At 39.1% G+C, this 19737-nt stretch overlaps 1 protein-coding gene across 1 annotated transcript; it reads left to right on the top strand.

The window, feature by feature from the left end:
* Positions 1–321: 321 nt before the first annotated feature.
* On the top strand, positions 322–10508 carry usp40 (ubiquitin specific peptidase 40). Its single transcript, XM_056751214.1, has 31 exons — positions 322–990; positions 1056–1123; positions 1227–1340; positions 2165–2329; positions 2479–2625; positions 2960–3103; positions 3218–3346; positions 3552–3680; positions 3875–3982; positions 4146–4443; positions 4540–4621; positions 4701–4872; positions 4954–5038; positions 5126–5196; positions 5377–5750; positions 5842–5992; positions 6069–6129; positions 6214–6267; positions 6348–6436; positions 6516–6602; positions 6673–6709; positions 6783–6847; positions 7411–7485; positions 7571–7655; positions 7776–7855; positions 8175–8293; positions 8399–8464; positions 8546–8756; positions 8995–9090; positions 9353–9447; positions 9754–10508. The coding sequence occupies exons 1-31, from the start codon at positions 795–797 to the stop codon at positions 9866–9868; spliced, it is 3768 nt and encodes a 1255-aa protein (XP_056607192.1). The 5' UTR covers positions 322–794; the 3' UTR covers positions 9869–10508.
* The last annotated feature ends 9229 nt before the right edge of the window (positions 10509–19737 follow it).

Genomic DNA, 19737 nt, shown 5'->3' with positions numbered 1-19737 from the left:
GTTAAACACAAATAAAAAGTAACCAAAAATGTAAAATAATGTAATAATGCTATTTATATGTGAAATATTGCATACTTTATTCTTTGCACTACATTAAACCTATTTTACTTCATGTTGCTATTTTTGACAATATGCTTTTACTTAATTGTATCAATTAGTATATATAACTGCTTACATTTTAATATAAATACATCGTCCGCTCCTGAGAGAAAAGTTGTAGTTCTTTTAGATAAACAAAAAAACAAGCGCGAATAAGAGTGGTTAGCATTCAGAACTACAGGTGCCACAATGCACTGCGGCTGAACGTCTTCCTTGTGAAACATGGCTGCGTCCTGAAACACGAACAGCGTTCTACTCCAGATCTAATTTATGTCCTTATCATGATTTAATATCCGACTGATTTGGTTTAAACTGTCTCGTTTAACAAGACATGAAGTAAATGCGTCAACGGTGTAATAAACCGGAACTAATACAGCGACTGTCATCGACAAACATTGGTTGTATGAAATCTCAGCGCTGAAATATGGAAGCAGTCGCGCTGTCACGTCAGATTGGCAGTTTGCGTTTAAAGGACTGAGATTCACCGACGACACCGTAAAATATATATTTTCCCCCGGTTGGTTTCTAAAAAGCGATGTTTAGTCCTGTCAAGTCTTCTTATTCCAGGGTGAGCCCGTCGGTTGTAAACCGGGAGCTGGGGAAGACCAAGATGAGATAGCAATAGGTGAAACTTTCACTTTTCTCTAAACGAAACCTAACGAGCAGGAGGTTTATCGACTCTAAACGTTGCGAAGATGTTCGGGGATCTGTTTGAGGAGGACGGGGACGGCTTTTCCTCCACACCTGGCACAGGTAAACCTGTGAAGGGGAGAGAGTGCGAACCTCCTCCACCCCGGGGTATAGTCCAACTGTGCGGGATCAAGAATCAGGGTGGCACTTGTTACCTGAACTCCCTCATCCAGACTCTTCTGTTCACACCTGAGTTGAGAGGTGAGTTGAAGACTTGGAGGATGTTTGTGATGTTTGGTGCTTTTACTCACGATTGTCTGTTGTAGAGGAACTCTTCAGTCTTGGACCAGATGAATTGGGAAGTCTGGCTGATAAGGACAAACCGGAGGCCAAGGTGCGTGTGAGGATGAGAGCTGCAGCAGGTGGAGATGAGCTGATGCTTGTGTGTGTGTTTTAGAGGGACAGGTGAATAGACAGTTTGTGCTGTGTGATCTCAGGTCCGTGTGATCCCACTGGAACTTCAGAGTTTGTTTGCTCGTCTTTTGCTGGCGGACGAACAGACGGCCTCTACAACAGATCTGACTGACAGCTTTGGATGGACCAACAATGAGGTACAAAGCCCTTAGGGATCTTGCTTTACTTGTCGTACAGCAGACGCTTTTGATTTTTTAAAAGGTAGATTGCCAAAGAGTCACTTCGGATTAAAAACTTGAAATATAACTATATTAGTGTTTTGTTTAAGGTGGTTTCGGTAACGCTTATTATTCCTTCAAACTATAGAACAACCACTGATGAATGTAGGGCTGCGGCTATCGATTATTTTAGTAATCCAGTATTCTACAGATTTTGATCGGAAATACATTTCTTTATTAGCATACTGAATATACAAGAGAAAATAACACAGGTCTCTGAAAATGAACAACTAATTAGTTTCATTTTTAGAAAAAATATTTTTCATTGCTGAAATGAGATCGCATACATTAATATACGTTAACCCATTTAATACATTACATTGCCATATTACATTCAAAATGCAATATAACACAAATGTATACATAAGAAACAATAATAACAGAAAGAATAATTTAAAAGGTAAACAACTAACTTCAGCTTATGCATGATGCCTTAAGTTTCCTTTTTTTACTATTAAATAGTAATATATTTGTCCAATGTAGTTGGATGGAGTTAAATGGATTAAACAAGGCTTCGAGAAATTGCAAATAAACAAATTGCCTCAATGATTTTTTGGTATTAGAATTACTTGAGTAACCATGAGGAATCCTTTAAGCCATAGTTGAATGTCACAGACTGATTCTTCATTCAGAGAAATGAGGATGCTCTCTGATGACTGTGACACTGAACTCTTCAGTTCTGGAGTGAGAACATGTTCATCTCATATGTTGGTCTGGGTTTAATGTTTGGGTTGTGTCTTTAGGAAATGGCTCAGCAGGATGTTCAGGAGCTGAACCGGATCCTGTTCAGCGCTCTAGAAAGCTCTTTAGTGGACACTTTGGGCAGCAGTCTCATACACCGACTGTACCACGGGACGCTTGTCAACCAGATCACCTGCAAGGAATGCGGCAACATCAGTGAGCGACAGGTGAGATGAGAGAGTGTGTGTGTGAGTTCACCTCACTTTTTTATTCACTTGATTTGACTTCACTAATTTGTTTTAATTCACACTTGATTATAATTCACTTGACTTCAGTGTGCTTTAATTCACTTACCTTTCCTTTGATTCTCTCTCAGGAGGACTTTCTGGACCTGACAGTGTCCGTGCGGGGTGTGAGTGGACTGGAGGAGGCGCTGTGGAACATGTTTGTGGAGGAAGAGCTCTTTGAGGGTAAAAACCTCTATCGCTGCAGCAAATGTGACCAGCTGGTCAGGGCTGCTAAGGTCAGTCACGACTTTTATCGCTTGTTTGTCTTTTTTTTTATCCCAGGCCATGTTCACTGGAGACTCAAAATTGAGTTTGCTGAAAAATCAAATATAGTTTTAAACTCCATACATTTATCTTAGTAACGCACATTATGAACTTGAGTCAATTCTGCTGCAAGTTCTGAAAGTCACAGTTTTGTAGTACATCAAGCTCTTTCATCTTAAACAATCAAAATGGATTCCTCATCACATGACCCCATGCATTTGCAAATAGTGCTAAGCTGCAATTCAAGAGAACTACAGTATCTGCTACAGGGAAACCTGTTTAACTTTATTATGTCGCTGTTTGCAGTCTGCTAAGCTGAGGAAGCTGCCACCGTTCCTCACCATTTCTCTTTTGAGGTTCAACTTTGACTTTGCCAAGTGTGAACGCTACAAAGAGACGGGAAGCTACGTCTTTCCTCTGACCTTCAATCTCAGAGCATTTTGTGAGCAGGTACAGAACATGAGGTCAAAAACCGAATGCGTTAAAAGAAAAGATAACAGCAGTAATCAAATTGTGTGAGTAATAAAGTAATACGAATATTAATACACACTTTGTTTTCAACAGAGCAATTGGTCTGACTCGGAGTATTCGTACGAGCTCTTCTCTGTCATCATACACAAAGGAGGATGTTACGGTGGCCATTATCACGTCTATATCAAAGATGTGGATCAGCTTGGCCACTGGGAGGCACCGGTGAGTCTGTATGTACAGTATGACATGTAGTTTCATAGACCTCAGGTTTTCTCTGAACACTCAGGACATTAATTTGTGTTTTATGAGGTTTTTATGTACATCAGGTAGCACGTACATCATACATCATCTCTATCTCTTAGCTTTGCTAAATCTTTTTTCTGCTGCATGCTTTATGATGTAATCCTCTATTGTGATTTGTCATCAGGAGGAAGATGTAAAAATTAAGACGAAGACCCGGACACAAGAGGCCAGAGTGACAGAAGACAACAGTGAAGTTGAGAATTCAGTGGACACGGATGATCCGCTTTCTGTTCTGACCGCTATTCTTGCTCAGGTACAGCATCAATCTATAGGGCTGCTTGCTGCCATGAGTTGTTCAAATTAAATCGCTGTTAGAGAATTTACCAGTAATATTTAGCATATTTATATAAAATATAATTCATACAAAAAATTGGTCTAGCACTGATGCTTGTAACATGCATTGTGAACATTCAATCTTGCGAATATTCAAATTTTTCTTTTTCTCAGGAGGAGTCAAACTCTGTGCTTGTGGATCAGCTGGGACAAAAGCTGCTGAATCAAACCGGCACACCGTGGAGCAAAAAATACAAGAAACAGTACGGCACCATCAGCAAGGTTAGAAATTTACAATTTTAACAGAGCTGCTTATGTTGTACAAAACTAAACGAGAAGAACATTTTGCAAGATGTGGAGGTTGAAAGTTGTTTGAGCTGCTGGTGGATTGAGAGTGTGAAGGTTCTAGTACGCGGCGATTTTACTCCAACACTTCATGTTCCAGTTTCTTCAAACCCATCCTGAGGTGTTTCTGCTGATCTCGAACGGAACCCGTGTTGCTCTGAAGAGCACTGCTCCTGCGGCGGAAGAATCGGTTCCCACCAAACCGTTCAGTCCTGCAGCCGTCCCGGAGACCATGGAGGCCGAAGCATCAGACACATCCGACGGATGCCACTGGTTTGATCTGAATGACTCGACTGTAACAGCCATTACAGAGAAGGATATAGAGAAACAGTTTCAGGGCAAAGAGAGCGCCTACATGCTCTTCTACAGGAAGTCCACCATGAAAAGACCTCCAGAGGGTATGCTGATGAAAATCGTTTTTAAGTCTAAACGTTTGTGTTTCTAATTTTCACTTATAAATATTGAAACGTTACATAGTGTGTTGTGTTTAACAGCAATAGGAAACGCTGCATACAAAGTGCCGCCTCACCTTCTGGAGATGGTTCAAGAGGAGAACGCAAGACTTCTGCAGAGGAGGTGGCGTCACGTACAATTCAACACGCTCACACACCCGTACGACACATTTGTGTAACTTCAAAGTATTCTGTGTCTGCAGAACCGAGTTTGACGCCACGAGTAACAGCATTGAGGTGCGGCTGCATCTGGCCCCTCACTACCGCTGTGAGAACGGAGCTCTGCACCCCACGGCACCGAACAACGATTCCATCATCACAGTCACCTTTGATCGCAGACAGACGGTGGGAGACCTGCGACTGGCCGTTTACCAGGTGACATCTTTAGTCTGGTGACATCACACCTACATCAACTCACGAAGTGACCAGCAAGTGACCTTTGACCTTGGTTTGCAGATGCAGGATCTTTGGGAAGGAGACATGGCTTTGACTGTGGCTAAGAATGTGCCGGCTGGATTACATTTGTATGACACGCTTACAGGTGAACGGTTGCTTTTGAACACTCGCTGACAGACAGACACATGATTCAGTGATTCACGGGCTATTTCTGTTTCTCGTGTTGTGACAGATGACCAGATGTCCCTGTATAGTGCAGGAGTGTGTAATGGCACGGACCTCTTCGTGTGGAACGGAAGAGATGTGAGGAATTGCTTGAACACTGGCGCCACACAGTGGCTGGACAGATTTATTATAAATATTTAATTTGATTCAGTGCCGGAACCTCTCTCAACTGTCTGTGTTTTATTTTATTGAACACTTCTGTTTAAAAGTGTCTGCATTATATTGTGACAAAAAACCCCCTTAAAACGTCTTTTTCAGGTCAATGGTGTGACGATACAGACCGGCGCTGAATGGGAGCCGGTTTTGCTCACCGTCTTCCGTCCCTCCGCAGAGCAGCTGGGCTGTGAGGACGAGTCTGGGGTCGGGGAGGGAGACGCAGACGCAGACGCAGACGGTCTGGTGCGTTCCATGAAAGCCTTCGCCGGCGGAGCCACACTGGGTACAGTTCTCGAGGCCTTAGGTCCACAGGAGGCCCTGCTATGCCAGGAACAGAGCCGCCCGGGGGCTGATGGAGGCGGCGCCAGCGGCTGGAAGGTTTTTCCGCCTCAGGACATGAAGAGGACACTAAGGGAGTTGTCTTTGAAAGATGGAGATGCTTTACTGCTCCTGCAGCTGGAAGAACTGGACAGCAGGTGAGGGACACACACTGCCAACATCAAGGTAACGTTGGTTAAAGTTATAATAAATAGTCAGATTTACAGTAAGTTAACTGTCTCTCCACAGTATCTTTAACATGAATGGTGATATTGTTACGGTGACGACGCCGTCAGACTGTCGGTGGCTGCAGGTGGAGTTTTGCCCACGGAATGGGACACAGGAGGACGATGCGGAGCAGAACAAGAGGATAAGTAAAGTCTCTGCCTCTGGAAATATGGTAAATAAATACATACAAGCGCAGATACAGACTGTTTGTGGAGTTTGAACTGATTTGTTGTGTGTGACTCTCGCAGCTGCTGTCTGAGGTGAAAGACAAAGCTCTCGAGGGACTTCAACTCCTGGATAAACTCAATGGTAACAAGACTCGATAATTACGAAATCACATTTCAACAAGCTCGATGTTTCAGGAGACTCATTTTGTCATTCATTCATTGTCAGGTCTTGAGTATTGTCTGAGACAGATGGATCGATCTGGAAAACGTTTACCTCCAGGTACCTTCTCAGAAAATACATCAGCATCGCTGCTAATGTGGTGTCAAGTTTTTAAGCATACGAGTTTGCATGTGTTCCAGTGCACGAACATCTGAGCGTTCGGGATGCGGGGATCAGGTTGATGACATCACTCTTCCTGTGCCCCGGACCGGCACCCACAGCACAACAGGTGCGTTGTAGAGAGCATCTGTCTTACCCGTGTGGACTGTTTTGACTTTCTACTGAGAATTTTCTACTTTTTTTCGCAGTTGTTTTTGTACTTCAATGTTTGTCTAGCGCCCTCTGATGGTCAGGAGCTGGAGGTCATTGTAGAGGAGTCTCTAACCGTTAAAGAGGTGAGCTCTCTGGTTGTGTTATCAAGATGTGCGGGAACGCAAGTAATAATGCCGCGTCTTGTTATTTCAGTGCCTTAAGAAAATGTTGCTGATGGCGAGGCTTGAAGGTAAAAGCTGGTTTTTTAAATATGTGCAGGAGCGATTAACTTGACCAGATTTATGATTTGAGCATCTGTTTAGGAGACTCGTGGCATTTGAGGAGACTCGACTGGTGTGAAGAGATCGGAGAGCCCCTTATGGATGAGGTAGGGCACAATAGTTGACCCGTTGCCCAACAAACAGCCAACTTTTGTATTATTTATGACTTTTTAAGCTGACTATTTAAAAGTTATATGGCAACCCACCCAAATTTAGTTTTCGCTAAAATGCTAACAAATAACTAGAGATGTAATGATTCACACAACTCACGATGCTGATCTCACAATGCGTTGTTTTTACAAAATGAATTGTGATGGATTAGAAATGATCAAGTGACCTTTTGTTATTTATTAAATGCTGCACATTTCTTTGTCAACTAAAAAAATATTTTTTGTCACTGTAAACTAAATTGAAAAAAGTCTCATAAACTAGGATTGTGTCTTTGCTTTTCCTAACTTGAACTTTTTTACATGTTCTTTAAAAGAAATATCAACATATACCAAGTATGCACTTAACACAGCACCCCCTGTTGTTCAAATCATGCATTACGTGAATCATTTAACATCTGAACCGACTTGAATCTTCAAATATTTTAATCGGCTCACTGTGAATTCTTACATCCCTTAAATGACCTGATTGCTTTGACCATGGTTTTACTCTCATTTCCCAGAATGCATCTCTGAAAGAGGCAAAGGTTCTTCATGGGGACACGCTGGTGCTGGTGGAGGGGCGACTTCCTCCAAAGGTGCATTCTTGACTTTGTTTTTTCTTTGTGTGTTTAAATTTTTTAAATTTAAACAAGATATCTGTGTTTTTCACTCTAATCTCAGGGTTACCTTAAACTGTCTGTCAGGATGTACACGGATCCTTTTGACAGCTCCAGCGCTCAAGAGCTATACCAGAAGTTGCCTACAGGTTGGACTTCTAGCACATTTTTTTATATCCTTCTGTGAAAACGTCCATAAATCATAAATATCTTCATTAAACAGTATCAGCCAGCTGAAGGGTTGTGTGTGTGTTTTGTGGTGTTTTCAGAGTGCTCTGGATCAGAGATGAGATTTGTAGGATATGTGGAGATATCAGAGGAGGCTTCATTAGATGACTTCAAGACTCAGGTTGGTCAATAGTCGCCAGACAGCACTATCAGTTGTTTATCTAATAATAATAACTTTCCACATGGTTGACGATATCAGGGCCTTTATACAGGTCTTTCCCACAGGCCAGCATGATAACATCAAGTCTTTTAGAGGCATTTGTACACTAATGAGTCATCAAATGCAGATCTCCCACAGCAATTATTTTAAATGACGGGAAAGGTCGTGGAAATGTCAGTGATTGGTCAATAAGTGTGGGAACTCTGTTGACCTCCGTAATTACGGTAGAGTCCCATAAACCCCACCCACCCTTGAGAAAAGCCTTTCTACACTTTTTCAGGTGACAACTCTGCCGGCCCTTCATGACGTGTGCGTGCCGAGCCCTGCGTTCCTGCGCGTATGGACGCTGGAGGGACGGAAACTGGCTCGTATACTCAGAGGAAAACAGCAGACACTCAGGTTCATTGCTTTGTGTCTTTTACCTCCTTTCCTACAATGAGGTGCTTTTAAAGGGACGTACACTTTCTCGTTGAATCGGCTGCTAATATTCTCCTCGTCCTGCAGGAAACTAAAGCTGGGGAATGGGGCGGAGGTGTGTGTTCAGAGGTTGATGAAAGAGGAGGACCTCGGGTGAGACTCATATGACAGTCAATTTATAGAAATACTGTGTTTTCCTGCGGAAAGGAGAATTTCATATTTCTGTTTGTTCAGGCCGAAGGATTTGCTGCTGAAGGTTCAGATGGGGGTGCCCGGAGAGAAGGCGTATTATCCCGCAGAAGAGTTTTTGTGGGATGCCGGACGTGACGGGACCGCCAGGGGTCTGTATGCTGCTTTGGCCACTCAGTACGGTCTCACTCCTGACAACCTGCTTCTGGCTAAACACCTGCCTGACAAACACACCTGGATGCCCGTCTCCAACTGGGTGAGGAAAGAAAGAGTTTGAGAGATTTAATCACTAATGTATATATTAAATAAACATGTTTTCATGAGAAGATATGATCCCATGAAAACTGTAACAGAACAGTAACTTAAAGTATCTGAGTGAGGGGTCATAGCTGTGCTATGCTGTAAATATGCCATGGTTTATATTATCCAATCAGCATCAAGTACCGTAATCCATTTTTTTAGTGAAGTGTATTAACCCTGCTGAATAATCTCAGACTCAACAGGTCTCAAAACGCAAGAAGAAGAGGAAAGCTGAAGGTTTACACGCAGCTCCTTTCTACCTGAAAGATGGAGATATTATAGGTGTCAAGGTAAACGGAAGCAAGAATCATCAAAAACCGCGTTCTGTCTGATTGGCCCACAAGCAATCACTTTATTGATTTGCTCCCGTGCAATACAATGCAACTTAAAAAAAAAAAAAATGACATGATTTTGTCACATTTCTTAAAAAAAGATGAAACAGGAAGTTCTGTCATTGAAAACAGACACATTTATTTCCAACTCTGTGCTCAACTATTTATGCTTTTCTAATTAGCGTCATATTTTAACAATGTTTTTTCTGTGTTTCTGTAGAATCTGCTTATAGACACCAGTAAAGAATTCTGCACTGTGCAGGATGAGATCGGACAGCAGAGACTCAGGGAGGAGGAAGCCAATCACAAAACAAGGTACGATTGTTTCAGAATATAGAGAAAATGTTTGTTAGCCTTTACTTGACTTCATCTGCTATGTCCGACTCAAACTAAATCATGATTCAGATCCAACAGTGAAATCAGATTAAACTTGGGTTTAGGAAACGTATTACAGTCTGAATTGGAGGTCACAAGCCAACATAACTGTTGAGTGACCTAGAGTAAACTCCAGAGAAATCTTTGGGTGCCTTCTGTCCTACAGATCATATCTTAAAAACATATTTCAATTGGTTGCAATGTGGAAAAAATCTGTTGACCATTTGATTTAATGTTGTCTATTAGGGAAAATGCTGACAGTGGGGATTGTACACAAAACACAGGCCCTAAGAAGTCCGGCCCAACTAGGAACCGGAAACCAGAGGTGGCCTTATCCATTAATGTTGGATTGTTCAGGTAACCTATGTGAACAAGCACCCCCGAGCTGTTCATTGGTCAGACACTCAAGAAGCCAAAACCATTGGTGCCACGACAGAATCTCCACAGTGTCACGATGTAGAGACCGGACCGTTGGTGTCTAGTGCGGCCTCACAAACAGCTTGTTTTTCAGAACACGTGAACATAAGATTTCATGGGCAAAATGATCCGAAATCCAAACCTTAACTTAAGATGCTTTTAGACTGGAGGACCATTTGGAGATAAAATGGGAATTTATTTGAACTGTCAATCCAACAAAGTGACGTCCTCTCTACAGATTTCTTGAACAAAGTGCATCTTGAATCTCAGCCTTTTTATGCAGCTCATTTCCAGAACAGTTCTCTGTGCCCAGCGAGACTAAGAGAGAACACAGGACTTCTTTGCCTCATTAGTGTTGAATGTGTGTGAATCTATAAGAATAATGGTGACGGTTGTTTCCGTATGTCTTGAAGAAAACCTTCAATAACCTTTAAAAAAAATCATCACAATACTGTATAACAGATTTGTTTTATACAGAAATCTGTTATTTGTCATTTGAAAAGTTTTATGCCTTTGAGACATCAGATCATAGTAAAATCCGAAATAATGTTGTCTGTGATAAAAATGTTCTTTATTAAAAATGTCCTCAAAACACTTTGTTTTTATTTACCCGCCCTCATGTCGCAAATTGCGGTTGCTTATGGGTCATTTTATGAAACTTTGTTGGTTTGCATTTCAAAGCTTGACAAATGTGGCCATTCTGAAATGCCATTTTGTGAAAAAGAGCTGTTAAAAGATTGAGTTGACATTAGAAAGTCTACAGCTTTGGAACAATAGTCCCATACCGCTCTTTTTTCCACGTTGGTTTTACTTATTAGGTTAATGAAGAAGTTATTTTCAGTTGCCTGTAGACCACATTGTTTACTTCTCATGATTTTAACTCATGATTGTTTATGATAATTAGATTTTTATTGAGGTTTAATTGTTGGTTGAAAATTGTGGATGTTAAGGAAGAGAGACCGATCAGAGGAAAACACTGCATCATACCAACCAATCAGAATTTGGTGGCAGCCCTAATCCAGCAGCAGTTGGCTCTAAAACATAAATTACACAAGCTTACTAAGCAAACATCCTAATGTTAAATGGAATATAAATTAGAAAATAAATCTTAATTTGATAAATTTAGGCACAATTCACACATTACTCGTCCGGTAGTTTTACATGATGCACAACTATAATAAAACAACTACAAAAAGTTTACCAATCCAACCACACACTTTCACTATGGACCCTTTATTTTCTCAATTCTATGCTTAATTTTATTCTTTACATATATTGCAAGTTTTATATTGTTTTATTTCGTAATACTAATTGGTGAAGTAGTGTCGCTTATCAGATAATGTAAATAGGCTTCCTCCTACGCCTTTTTCGGTTAATATGCAGTTGTTTTGGAAAGTTGTTTGTGAGAACTGAAATATATAAAAATGATATGAAATTACAGGAGTCCTGTTTGTACATTGTACTTACATATACTCATAAAACAGTTCTGGCAAGCCCACATCTTAAATCTAATGGATAGTCTGTTCAAAATGAAAGTATTTCCTCTGCTATGTACTGAATGGAGTGTAACTTAATTTTTGATTCAACATGAACATAACAAATGCTATGCCTATGACACAATGTCAAATTAGGAAGTATTGTCATAATATGTGCATGCGTGCATGTGTTCTGATTTGCGATTACCGACACATCTGTGTTGTATTTATCTTATTATTTTTCCTATTTATAAGGATTATCAGTGGTTTTTATATACAGTATATAGTATATTTTATTGTATTTTTATAACTTACAAGAGAGATGATTATCTTTGAAAAATGGAAATGGTATTTTTTTATGATGCAGTGAGAACTACTGAATTAGACCTAAACGCTGGATGTGTATCTATGTTTGGCATTGTTCATTTCTGTGATATAGTCGGCAGGATAATATACTGTAATGCTGATATTTTTTTAACAATGTGTACTGTCTGAAATAAAGATATAAAAGCTCTCATTGGGATGGTACCCTTTGGTATCAAAAATGGTACCTTTGATGTACTCTTCATGGGGCACTCTTCATGGGCAAATGTGTACCATCCCACTGAGGGCTTATGTACCTTTATTTTATGACATTGGGGCGTGTTCTGTTTACTTATCACATGTCATGACCTGTCACGAGTCAATATAAAGCAAGATTGCTTTCGGTTCAACATCCCCATCAACGAGCAGAAGGACTTTTAAGAGCAGATCGAAATTCACTATGTCTACAGTGGAAAGAGAAGTTGTTCTGGAGGCCCTTTCTGCTCTCCTCGGTGTTCCTGTGAAGTCTGTATCAAAAGCAGCGTCAAATGTTGATGAACTCAACATATGGAATTTGTTGTCCACACTTTTGTTTGGCAGACTTACGACAGATCTCATGCAGGGAGGTCTCGATAAAGGCTTACGTGATGAGCTGTTCGTGGACATGGACGAGTTCTTTGACCCAAAGTATGATTATGATTTCACACACTGCAACGACAAGTCTACTTGCATGCGGGGCAATGAGGCATACAAACGACCGTGTGGATGGTCCCGCATTGCTGTCAAAGTCCTGGATAAGTATCCTGATGGAAATGTGTGGCTGGGCACAGATGGTTGGAGGAGTCACTCGGTGGCTGGCGAATGGCCCGTCTCCTATCACGGGACCAGCATTGAGGGAGCTAAAGGTATCCTATCATCACATTACAAAGCAGGTCCTAGAGATCTGTACGGCAGAGGAATCTATTCAACATATGACATCGATCAGGCTTCTGGTTACAGCAAAGAATTTACATCCAAAACCAATGGAAAGACCTACAGAGTCCTGATGCAGAACAGAATCAATCCACAAATGAGAAAAGTGTGTGACAGAAGAGATTACTGGCTGATCGAGATCCCTGAAGGCACCTCACCTGAGAAAGAGAAAGAGATCGTGGAGAAATCCATTCGCCCGTATGGCATTCTGCTGAAACAGGTGTGAGCAGATGTTGGCTGTTATTCATTGGTCATATGGGTGTTTGGCACCTCAACTTTCTTCCCCAGTTAACATCAACAAGAACTCTAAATTCAAATCCAAACTCAAACCTTAATAACTAACAATATACTCTTTTTGTTTGAATATATTTTGATGTGTAACCCTGTGACCTGTTTGCTCTACTTATTTTTAATGTCATTGAGCTATGAAAAGTCACTATATAGGTTAAACCTATTGGTATTATTATTGTTGTGTTTAATTCTTCTTAATTTTCTTGTTCTTGGTGTTGAAATGAACACAAGTGCGTGAAAATCACAGTTATTTATGATCACACTATGAGCTTCTTTTGAAAGAGGTTGTAACAGGCACTTAATATTGTAGCTTTTAAGATCTTTCCTTTTACGTCACACGTTGTCGTGTGCTTCTTTCGCTTTTATTTTTTGTCAATTGGGACACACCTAAAACACTGTTGATGCTACAAGATGAGAAATCCTTACACCATCTGACTGTCATCCTGAATTTACTGTACTTCTATAGAAAGATTGCAAGCTGATAAAAGGAAATTAATCTGATTTATAATTACTCAAATAATTATTTAAGAGTTCAGTTTTCTAGGATTAGTATCTAAAATAGCAGTAGAGGGAAATTTAATATAAATGAACAATAAGTTTGATCAGTTTTGTTTGTAGTGTATACTTTGTGTAGCTCATGTATTCTTATTATTGAATGTATACAGTTGTTTAATGTTTTTTCTTACTTCAAATATGATTGCTGTTATATCCATATTAAACAAGAATTTGTTTTTTTCAAGAATTGATTTTGTTCTACTCATGATCTAATCCTGGATTTTTTCTTCATAAGCACGTTATTAGAATGACACAAATTTATATTTTTTATATTTATATTATATTTATATTAATGATGTTTTTACACTCTTCAACCATCATTTTTTTAGTTTTATAGTTTAATCACAAGACATGAACACTCTTTTGGCGAACACAGTCAATAAATGACATTGTTTCATAATATAGAGATAAAAGTAAAAAAAAAGCAGTGCTTGGAGTAAGTTTGAACCTTGTAACTCTTTGGAAATTACCAATATTTTCCATGAACAACGTGTTTCTTAACCTGAGGGAATGTTATGTAAGAATGAAAGTTAAAGTTGCAGAACAGGTTATAAAAGTGCGGAAGAGAAAGCAAAAAACAAAGTCTGAGGCATCAAGTCAAGTGTAGATTTTATGTACTTTTCCGCTAAAGAAGAGTGCACGACAGAGATGTCACTCCATCTGTTTTTACGGGCACATCTTGTGTCAGTGGTTGGCGAGTGGCCCGTCTCCTATCACAAAACCAGCATGAAGAGTGCTGATCTGTTCAAGTGTACAGGAGACTCAAAGTCTGATATAAAAGAAACTTCTGCACAGTAAAGAAACAGAATTTAAAATGTTCTTCCAAACAAAGGTAGCTTAAAGAAAGAGTCACGATGATGTCTAAACATGTGTATGCATGTCTCTATCAAAGATTTTAGCTTGACCATACTCAAAACTCCTCAAGTGAAAACATGTCAAAACATGAGCTTGATGAGCACAGCTCTTGGAGAGTTGGGTTGTGCCAGTGATTCCCTCAGCAGTCCGGACTATCTGTTGTAGTCTTCAGAGGTCGGTCTTGGCAACTGAGCCAGACCAGACAGTTTTCGAAGTGCAGGGGAAATGTCTTTTTTGCATTTAAAGCACAGAACAAAGTGGAGTTAATTTGTTTCAGGTTTTAGTAGAAGGATGTGTTATGTGCAGTGTTGATTTTTATTACTTATTAAATATTGTTATTAAATATTTATTTCTTCATGTATCCATTCTGCTCATGTAAATCTGTATTCATCTCACAGTCACTTAAAGCCAAGCTGACACTACGGGACTGTGATACTACTTGAATTACTATGGCGCTTACACTAACCAACAAGGTTTCTTGTCATCCTTCATCTTCTTGTTGTAGCACCTCACACGCACGCACGCACACTACACAACACAAGGCAGACAAAGTGCATTAACAACTAGACCTTGGTCGAGGAGCAGATGCGACTAACAGTGAAAACAACAAGTTTGATGGATGGCAAATGAGTTGTTGGGGAAACATTGAAGTGTTATTAAAGGGTTTTCAATATTCTATTATGTTATACCAGCCATTTGACGCTCTGTAATGGTAATAAATATATTTGCCAGCAGTGTTTAACTCCTCCACGAAACAATTTGATGTAAACTTTCTGAACTGTGATTGGCTGGACTAGTTCCATAGTATCACACACAACAAGATCACTTGTTGATAATATCAAGATGGTTTGAAGATATTGTAGCGTCTGATAGCTCGAGAGTGGTCCAGATCACTTTGCTGACCTGCTTAAAATAAACAAGCTTCGGTGACCGAAACGAACACGGATTTGGTTGCGACCCTGGGGTTTTGTCACAGACCTTGGAGATCTGTCCCGACAGCAAAATCCAGCAGAAATTCCCGTAGTGTGAGCTGGCCATAACCAGCTTTTTCTGGGAAGGAATGAAGTAACTGGAAATTACATTACTGTATTGTAAACATGAAAACATATCTAGGATTTCACCGTATAGTTCCTCATCTCACAAAGTCTGTATAAATAAAAGCCTTTGGTTTGTCACCAAGACAGAAGATATAGATTTTGAAAAAAAACAATAAAGGGGAGTTATTTCATTTCCGTTTAAATTTGTCAAGTAAAAAATTGGATATGTGGGTGTATGGGATTCTTATTGTTAAAAAATGGATCATTTTATAACTTATTATTTTCACTCATTCACATACTTGGATTTTTAGGAAATGTTTCATTCTTGAAAGAGAACTAACACAAACAATTACAAAACACCACATGCTCTTAAAGCGCAAATATGACAAGCATTGCGTTATGATTTTCTGTGACTTTATTTGGATTTGTTTAATATCCAGACATTTCTTGTGACTTATAACAAAAATCAGAACAAATAAAACAACCATAAAAAAAGGTAATAAATTCATAAATAAAACAACACCTTAGGTTTTATTTACAGAATATCTATTTTGTTTTTCTTTCTTTAAAAACAATCCATCAAACTTTAGAGAAAATGCAGGCCATTAAACTGCCATTGCAATTTATTTATTTGGTTTCTTCCATGATCGCAGAGAACAAAACATTTTTTTTCGCTCATTCTGTTTGTCATGTTCTATACATACATCCATGTCTTTTATCGTTGATCTGCCTCATAATACACTTTACCTATAACCCCCTGATATTTGTTTCTTTGTTTCCTTTAGTTTTACCTGTTCAACGAGGAGATGCTTGCTCATAAATATTTTCATGTTAAACTTAATTATGTATACAAATTCTAAAATAAATGTGTAAAAATAAATAATAGAATATATTTATATTTTTAAGAAATTTCCATTTCAAGTAGTATGCCAGGTTTCATTTTCACACTTAAGTTTCTAAATTAACAGTCATGTGATTTCTTAGAAACTCTTTATAACTTGTAGGCTATCCTTAAAACCTGTACTTTTTGTGCTACCTGTTTTGTATCCTCAGATTCTAGTTCCACTGGTTCTCCCTAATAATGCTAGAAATGGAGACCAATCAGATAACAGCCTCCTCAGCGTATCATCCAATGTGAAACGGGACAGTTGTATTTCTGACAATAGAATCTAAATTACTGTTGCAAATTAAAGTGAAAGTTGCAGCACTTCTTATAAAACTGAGGGTTCAGCAGAAAAGCTCAGTCTGGAGCAGTCAACACATTGAGAAAGATTTGAACTTATTCATTTCTCATTAGAAAGAATCAACATTAAACATGTCTACGAACATGACACATAAAGATGTGTTGCTGGAGGCTCTGTCTGCTCTCATGGGAATTCATCTGAAAAACTCAGCTGAAGACTTGAAACCGGCTGCTGAACTCGATATATTCAATTTTATTCCCATTGTGACTGGAAATTATTCAAACATTCCAGGGTGTCTGGATTTGTCTGGAGGCTGTCCCAAGGAGCTGTCTGTAAACCTGGAGAAATTCCTGGACCCGCGTTTTAATCATGATTACACAAATGAAAAAGATTTAACTTGCATGCGTGGTGGTGAGTTGTACAGACGGCCGTGTGGATGGTCCCGCATTGCCCTTAAAGTCCTGGACAAGTATCCTGATGGAAATACCTGGCTGGGCACAGCACAACCCAAGGCTGCACCCAGTAACCAGTCTGCCAGTCCGGCCCAGGCAGGATCGAGGAAGGACTCTGTGGTTGGCGAGTGGCCCGTCTCCTATCATGGAACCAGCTTTAAGGGAGCAATAGGAATCACAAAATCTAATTTTGAACCAGGATCTGGAAAAGCTTACGGCAGAGGAATCTATTCAACATATGACATCGATCAGGCTTCTGGTTACAGCAAAGAATTTACATCCAAAACCAATGGAAAGACCTACAGAGTAATGATGCAGAACAGAATCAATCCACAAATGAGAAAAGTGTGTGACAGAAGAGATTACTGGCTGATCGAGATCCCTGAAGGCACCTCACCTGAGAAAGAGAAAGAGATCGTGGAGAAATCCATTCGCCCGTATGGCATTCTGCTGAAACAGGTGTGAGCAGATGTTGGCTGTTATTCATTGGTCATATGGGTGTTTGGCACCTCAACTTTCTTCCCCAGTTAACATCAACAAGAACTCTAAATTCAAATCCAAACTCAAACCTTAATAACTAACATTATACTCTTTTTGTTTGAATATATTTTGATGTGTAACCCTGTGACCTGTTTGCTCTACTTATTTTTAATGTCATTGAGCTATGAAAAGTCACTATATAGGTTAAACCTATTGGTATTATTATTGTTGTGTTTAATTCTTCTTAATTTTCTTGTTCTTGGTGTTGAAATGAACACAAGTGCGTGAAAATCACAGTTATTTATGATCACACAATGAGCTTCTTTTGAAAGAGGTTGTAACAGGCACTTAATATTGTAGCTTTTAAGATCTTTCCTTTTACGTCACACGTTGTCGTGTGCTTCTTTCGCTTTTATTTTTTGTCAATTGGGACACACCTAAAACACTGTTGATGCTACAAGATGAGAAATCCTTACACCATCTGACTGTCATCCTGAATTTACTGTACTTCTATAGAAAGATTGCAAGCTGATAAAAGGAAATTAATCTGATTTATAATTACTCAAATAATTATTTAAGAGTTCAGTTTTCTAGGATTAGTATCTAAAATAGCAGTAGAGGGAAATTTAATATAAATGAACAATAAGTTTGATCAGTTTTGTTTGTAGTGTATACTTTGTGTAGCTCATGTATTCTTATTATTGAATGTATACAGTTGTTTAATGTTTTTTCTTACTTCAAACATGATTGCTGTTATATCCATATTAAACAAGAATTTGTTTTTTTCAAGAATTGATTTTGTTCTACTCATGATCTAATCCTGGATTTTTTCTTCATAAGCACGTTATTGGAATGACACAAATTTATATTTTTTATATTTATATTATATTTATATTAATGATGTTTTTACACTGTTTTTGAACACTCTTCAACCATCATTTTTTTAGTTTTATAGTTTAATCACGAGACATGAACACTCTTTTGGCGAACACAGTCAATAAATGACATTGTTTCATAATATAGAGATAAAAGTAAAAAAAAGCAGTGCTTGGAGTAAGTTTGAACCTTGTAACTCTTTGGAAATTACCAATATTTTCCATGAACAACGTGTTTCTTAACCTGAGGGAATGTTATGTAAGAATGAAAGTTAAAGTTGCAGAACAGGTTATAAAAGTGAGGAAGAGAAAGCAAAAAACAAAGTCTGAGGCATCAAGTCAAGTGTAGATTTTATGTACTTTTCCGCTAAAGAAGAGTGCACGACAGAGATGTCACTCCATCTGTTTTTACGGGCACATCTTGTGTCAGTGGTTGGCGAGTGGCCCGTCTCCTATCACAAAACCAGCATGAAGAGTGCTGATCTGTTCAAGTGTACAGGAGACTCAAAGTCTGATATAAAAGAAACTTCTGCACAGTAAAGAAACAGAATTTAAAATGTTCTTCCAAACAAAGGTAGCTTAAAGAAAGAGTCACGATGATGTCTAAACATGTGTATGCATGTCTCTATCAAAGATTTTAGCTTGACCATACTCAAAACTCCTCAAGTGAAAACATGTCAAAACATGAGCTTGATGAGCACAGCTCTTGGAGAGTTGGGTTGTGCCAGTGATTCCCTCAGCAGTCCGGACTATCTGTTGTAGTCTTCAGAGGTCGGTCTTGGCAACTGAGCCAGACCAGACAGTTTTCGAAGTGCAGGGGAAATGTCTTTTTTGCATTTAAAGCACAGAACAAAGTGGAGTTAATTTGTTTCAGGTTTTAGTAGAAGGATGTGTTATGTGCAGTGTTGATTTTTATTACTTATTAAATATTGTTATTAAATATTTATTTCTTCATGTATCCATTCTGCTCATGTAAATCTGTATTCATCTCACAGTCACTTAAAGCCAAGCTGACACTACGGGACTGTGATACTACTTGAATTACTATGGCGCTTACACTAACCAACAAGGTTTCTTGTCATCCTTCATCTTCTTGTTGTAGCACCTCACACGCACGCACGCACACTACACAACACAAGGCAGACAAAGTGCATTAACAACTAGACCTTGGTCGAGGAGCAGATGCGACTAACAGTGAAAACAACAAGTTTGATGGATGGCAAATGAGTTGTTGGGGAAACATTGAAGTGTTATTAAAGGGTTTTCAATATTCTATTATGTTATACCAGCCATTTGACGCTCTGTAATGGTAATAAATATATTTGCCAGCAGTG

Source organism: Triplophysa dalaica, chromosome 6 (assembly GCF_015846415.1).
Source record: "Triplophysa dalaica isolate WHDGS20190420 chromosome 6, ASM1584641v1, whole genome shotgun sequence".
Classification (NCBI taxonomy): Eukaryota; Metazoa; Chordata; class Actinopteri; order Cypriniformes; family Nemacheilidae; genus Triplophysa; species Triplophysa dalaica.
Note: the sequence above shows the minus strand (reverse complement) of the source record. Positions and strands in the feature narration are given on the sequence as shown.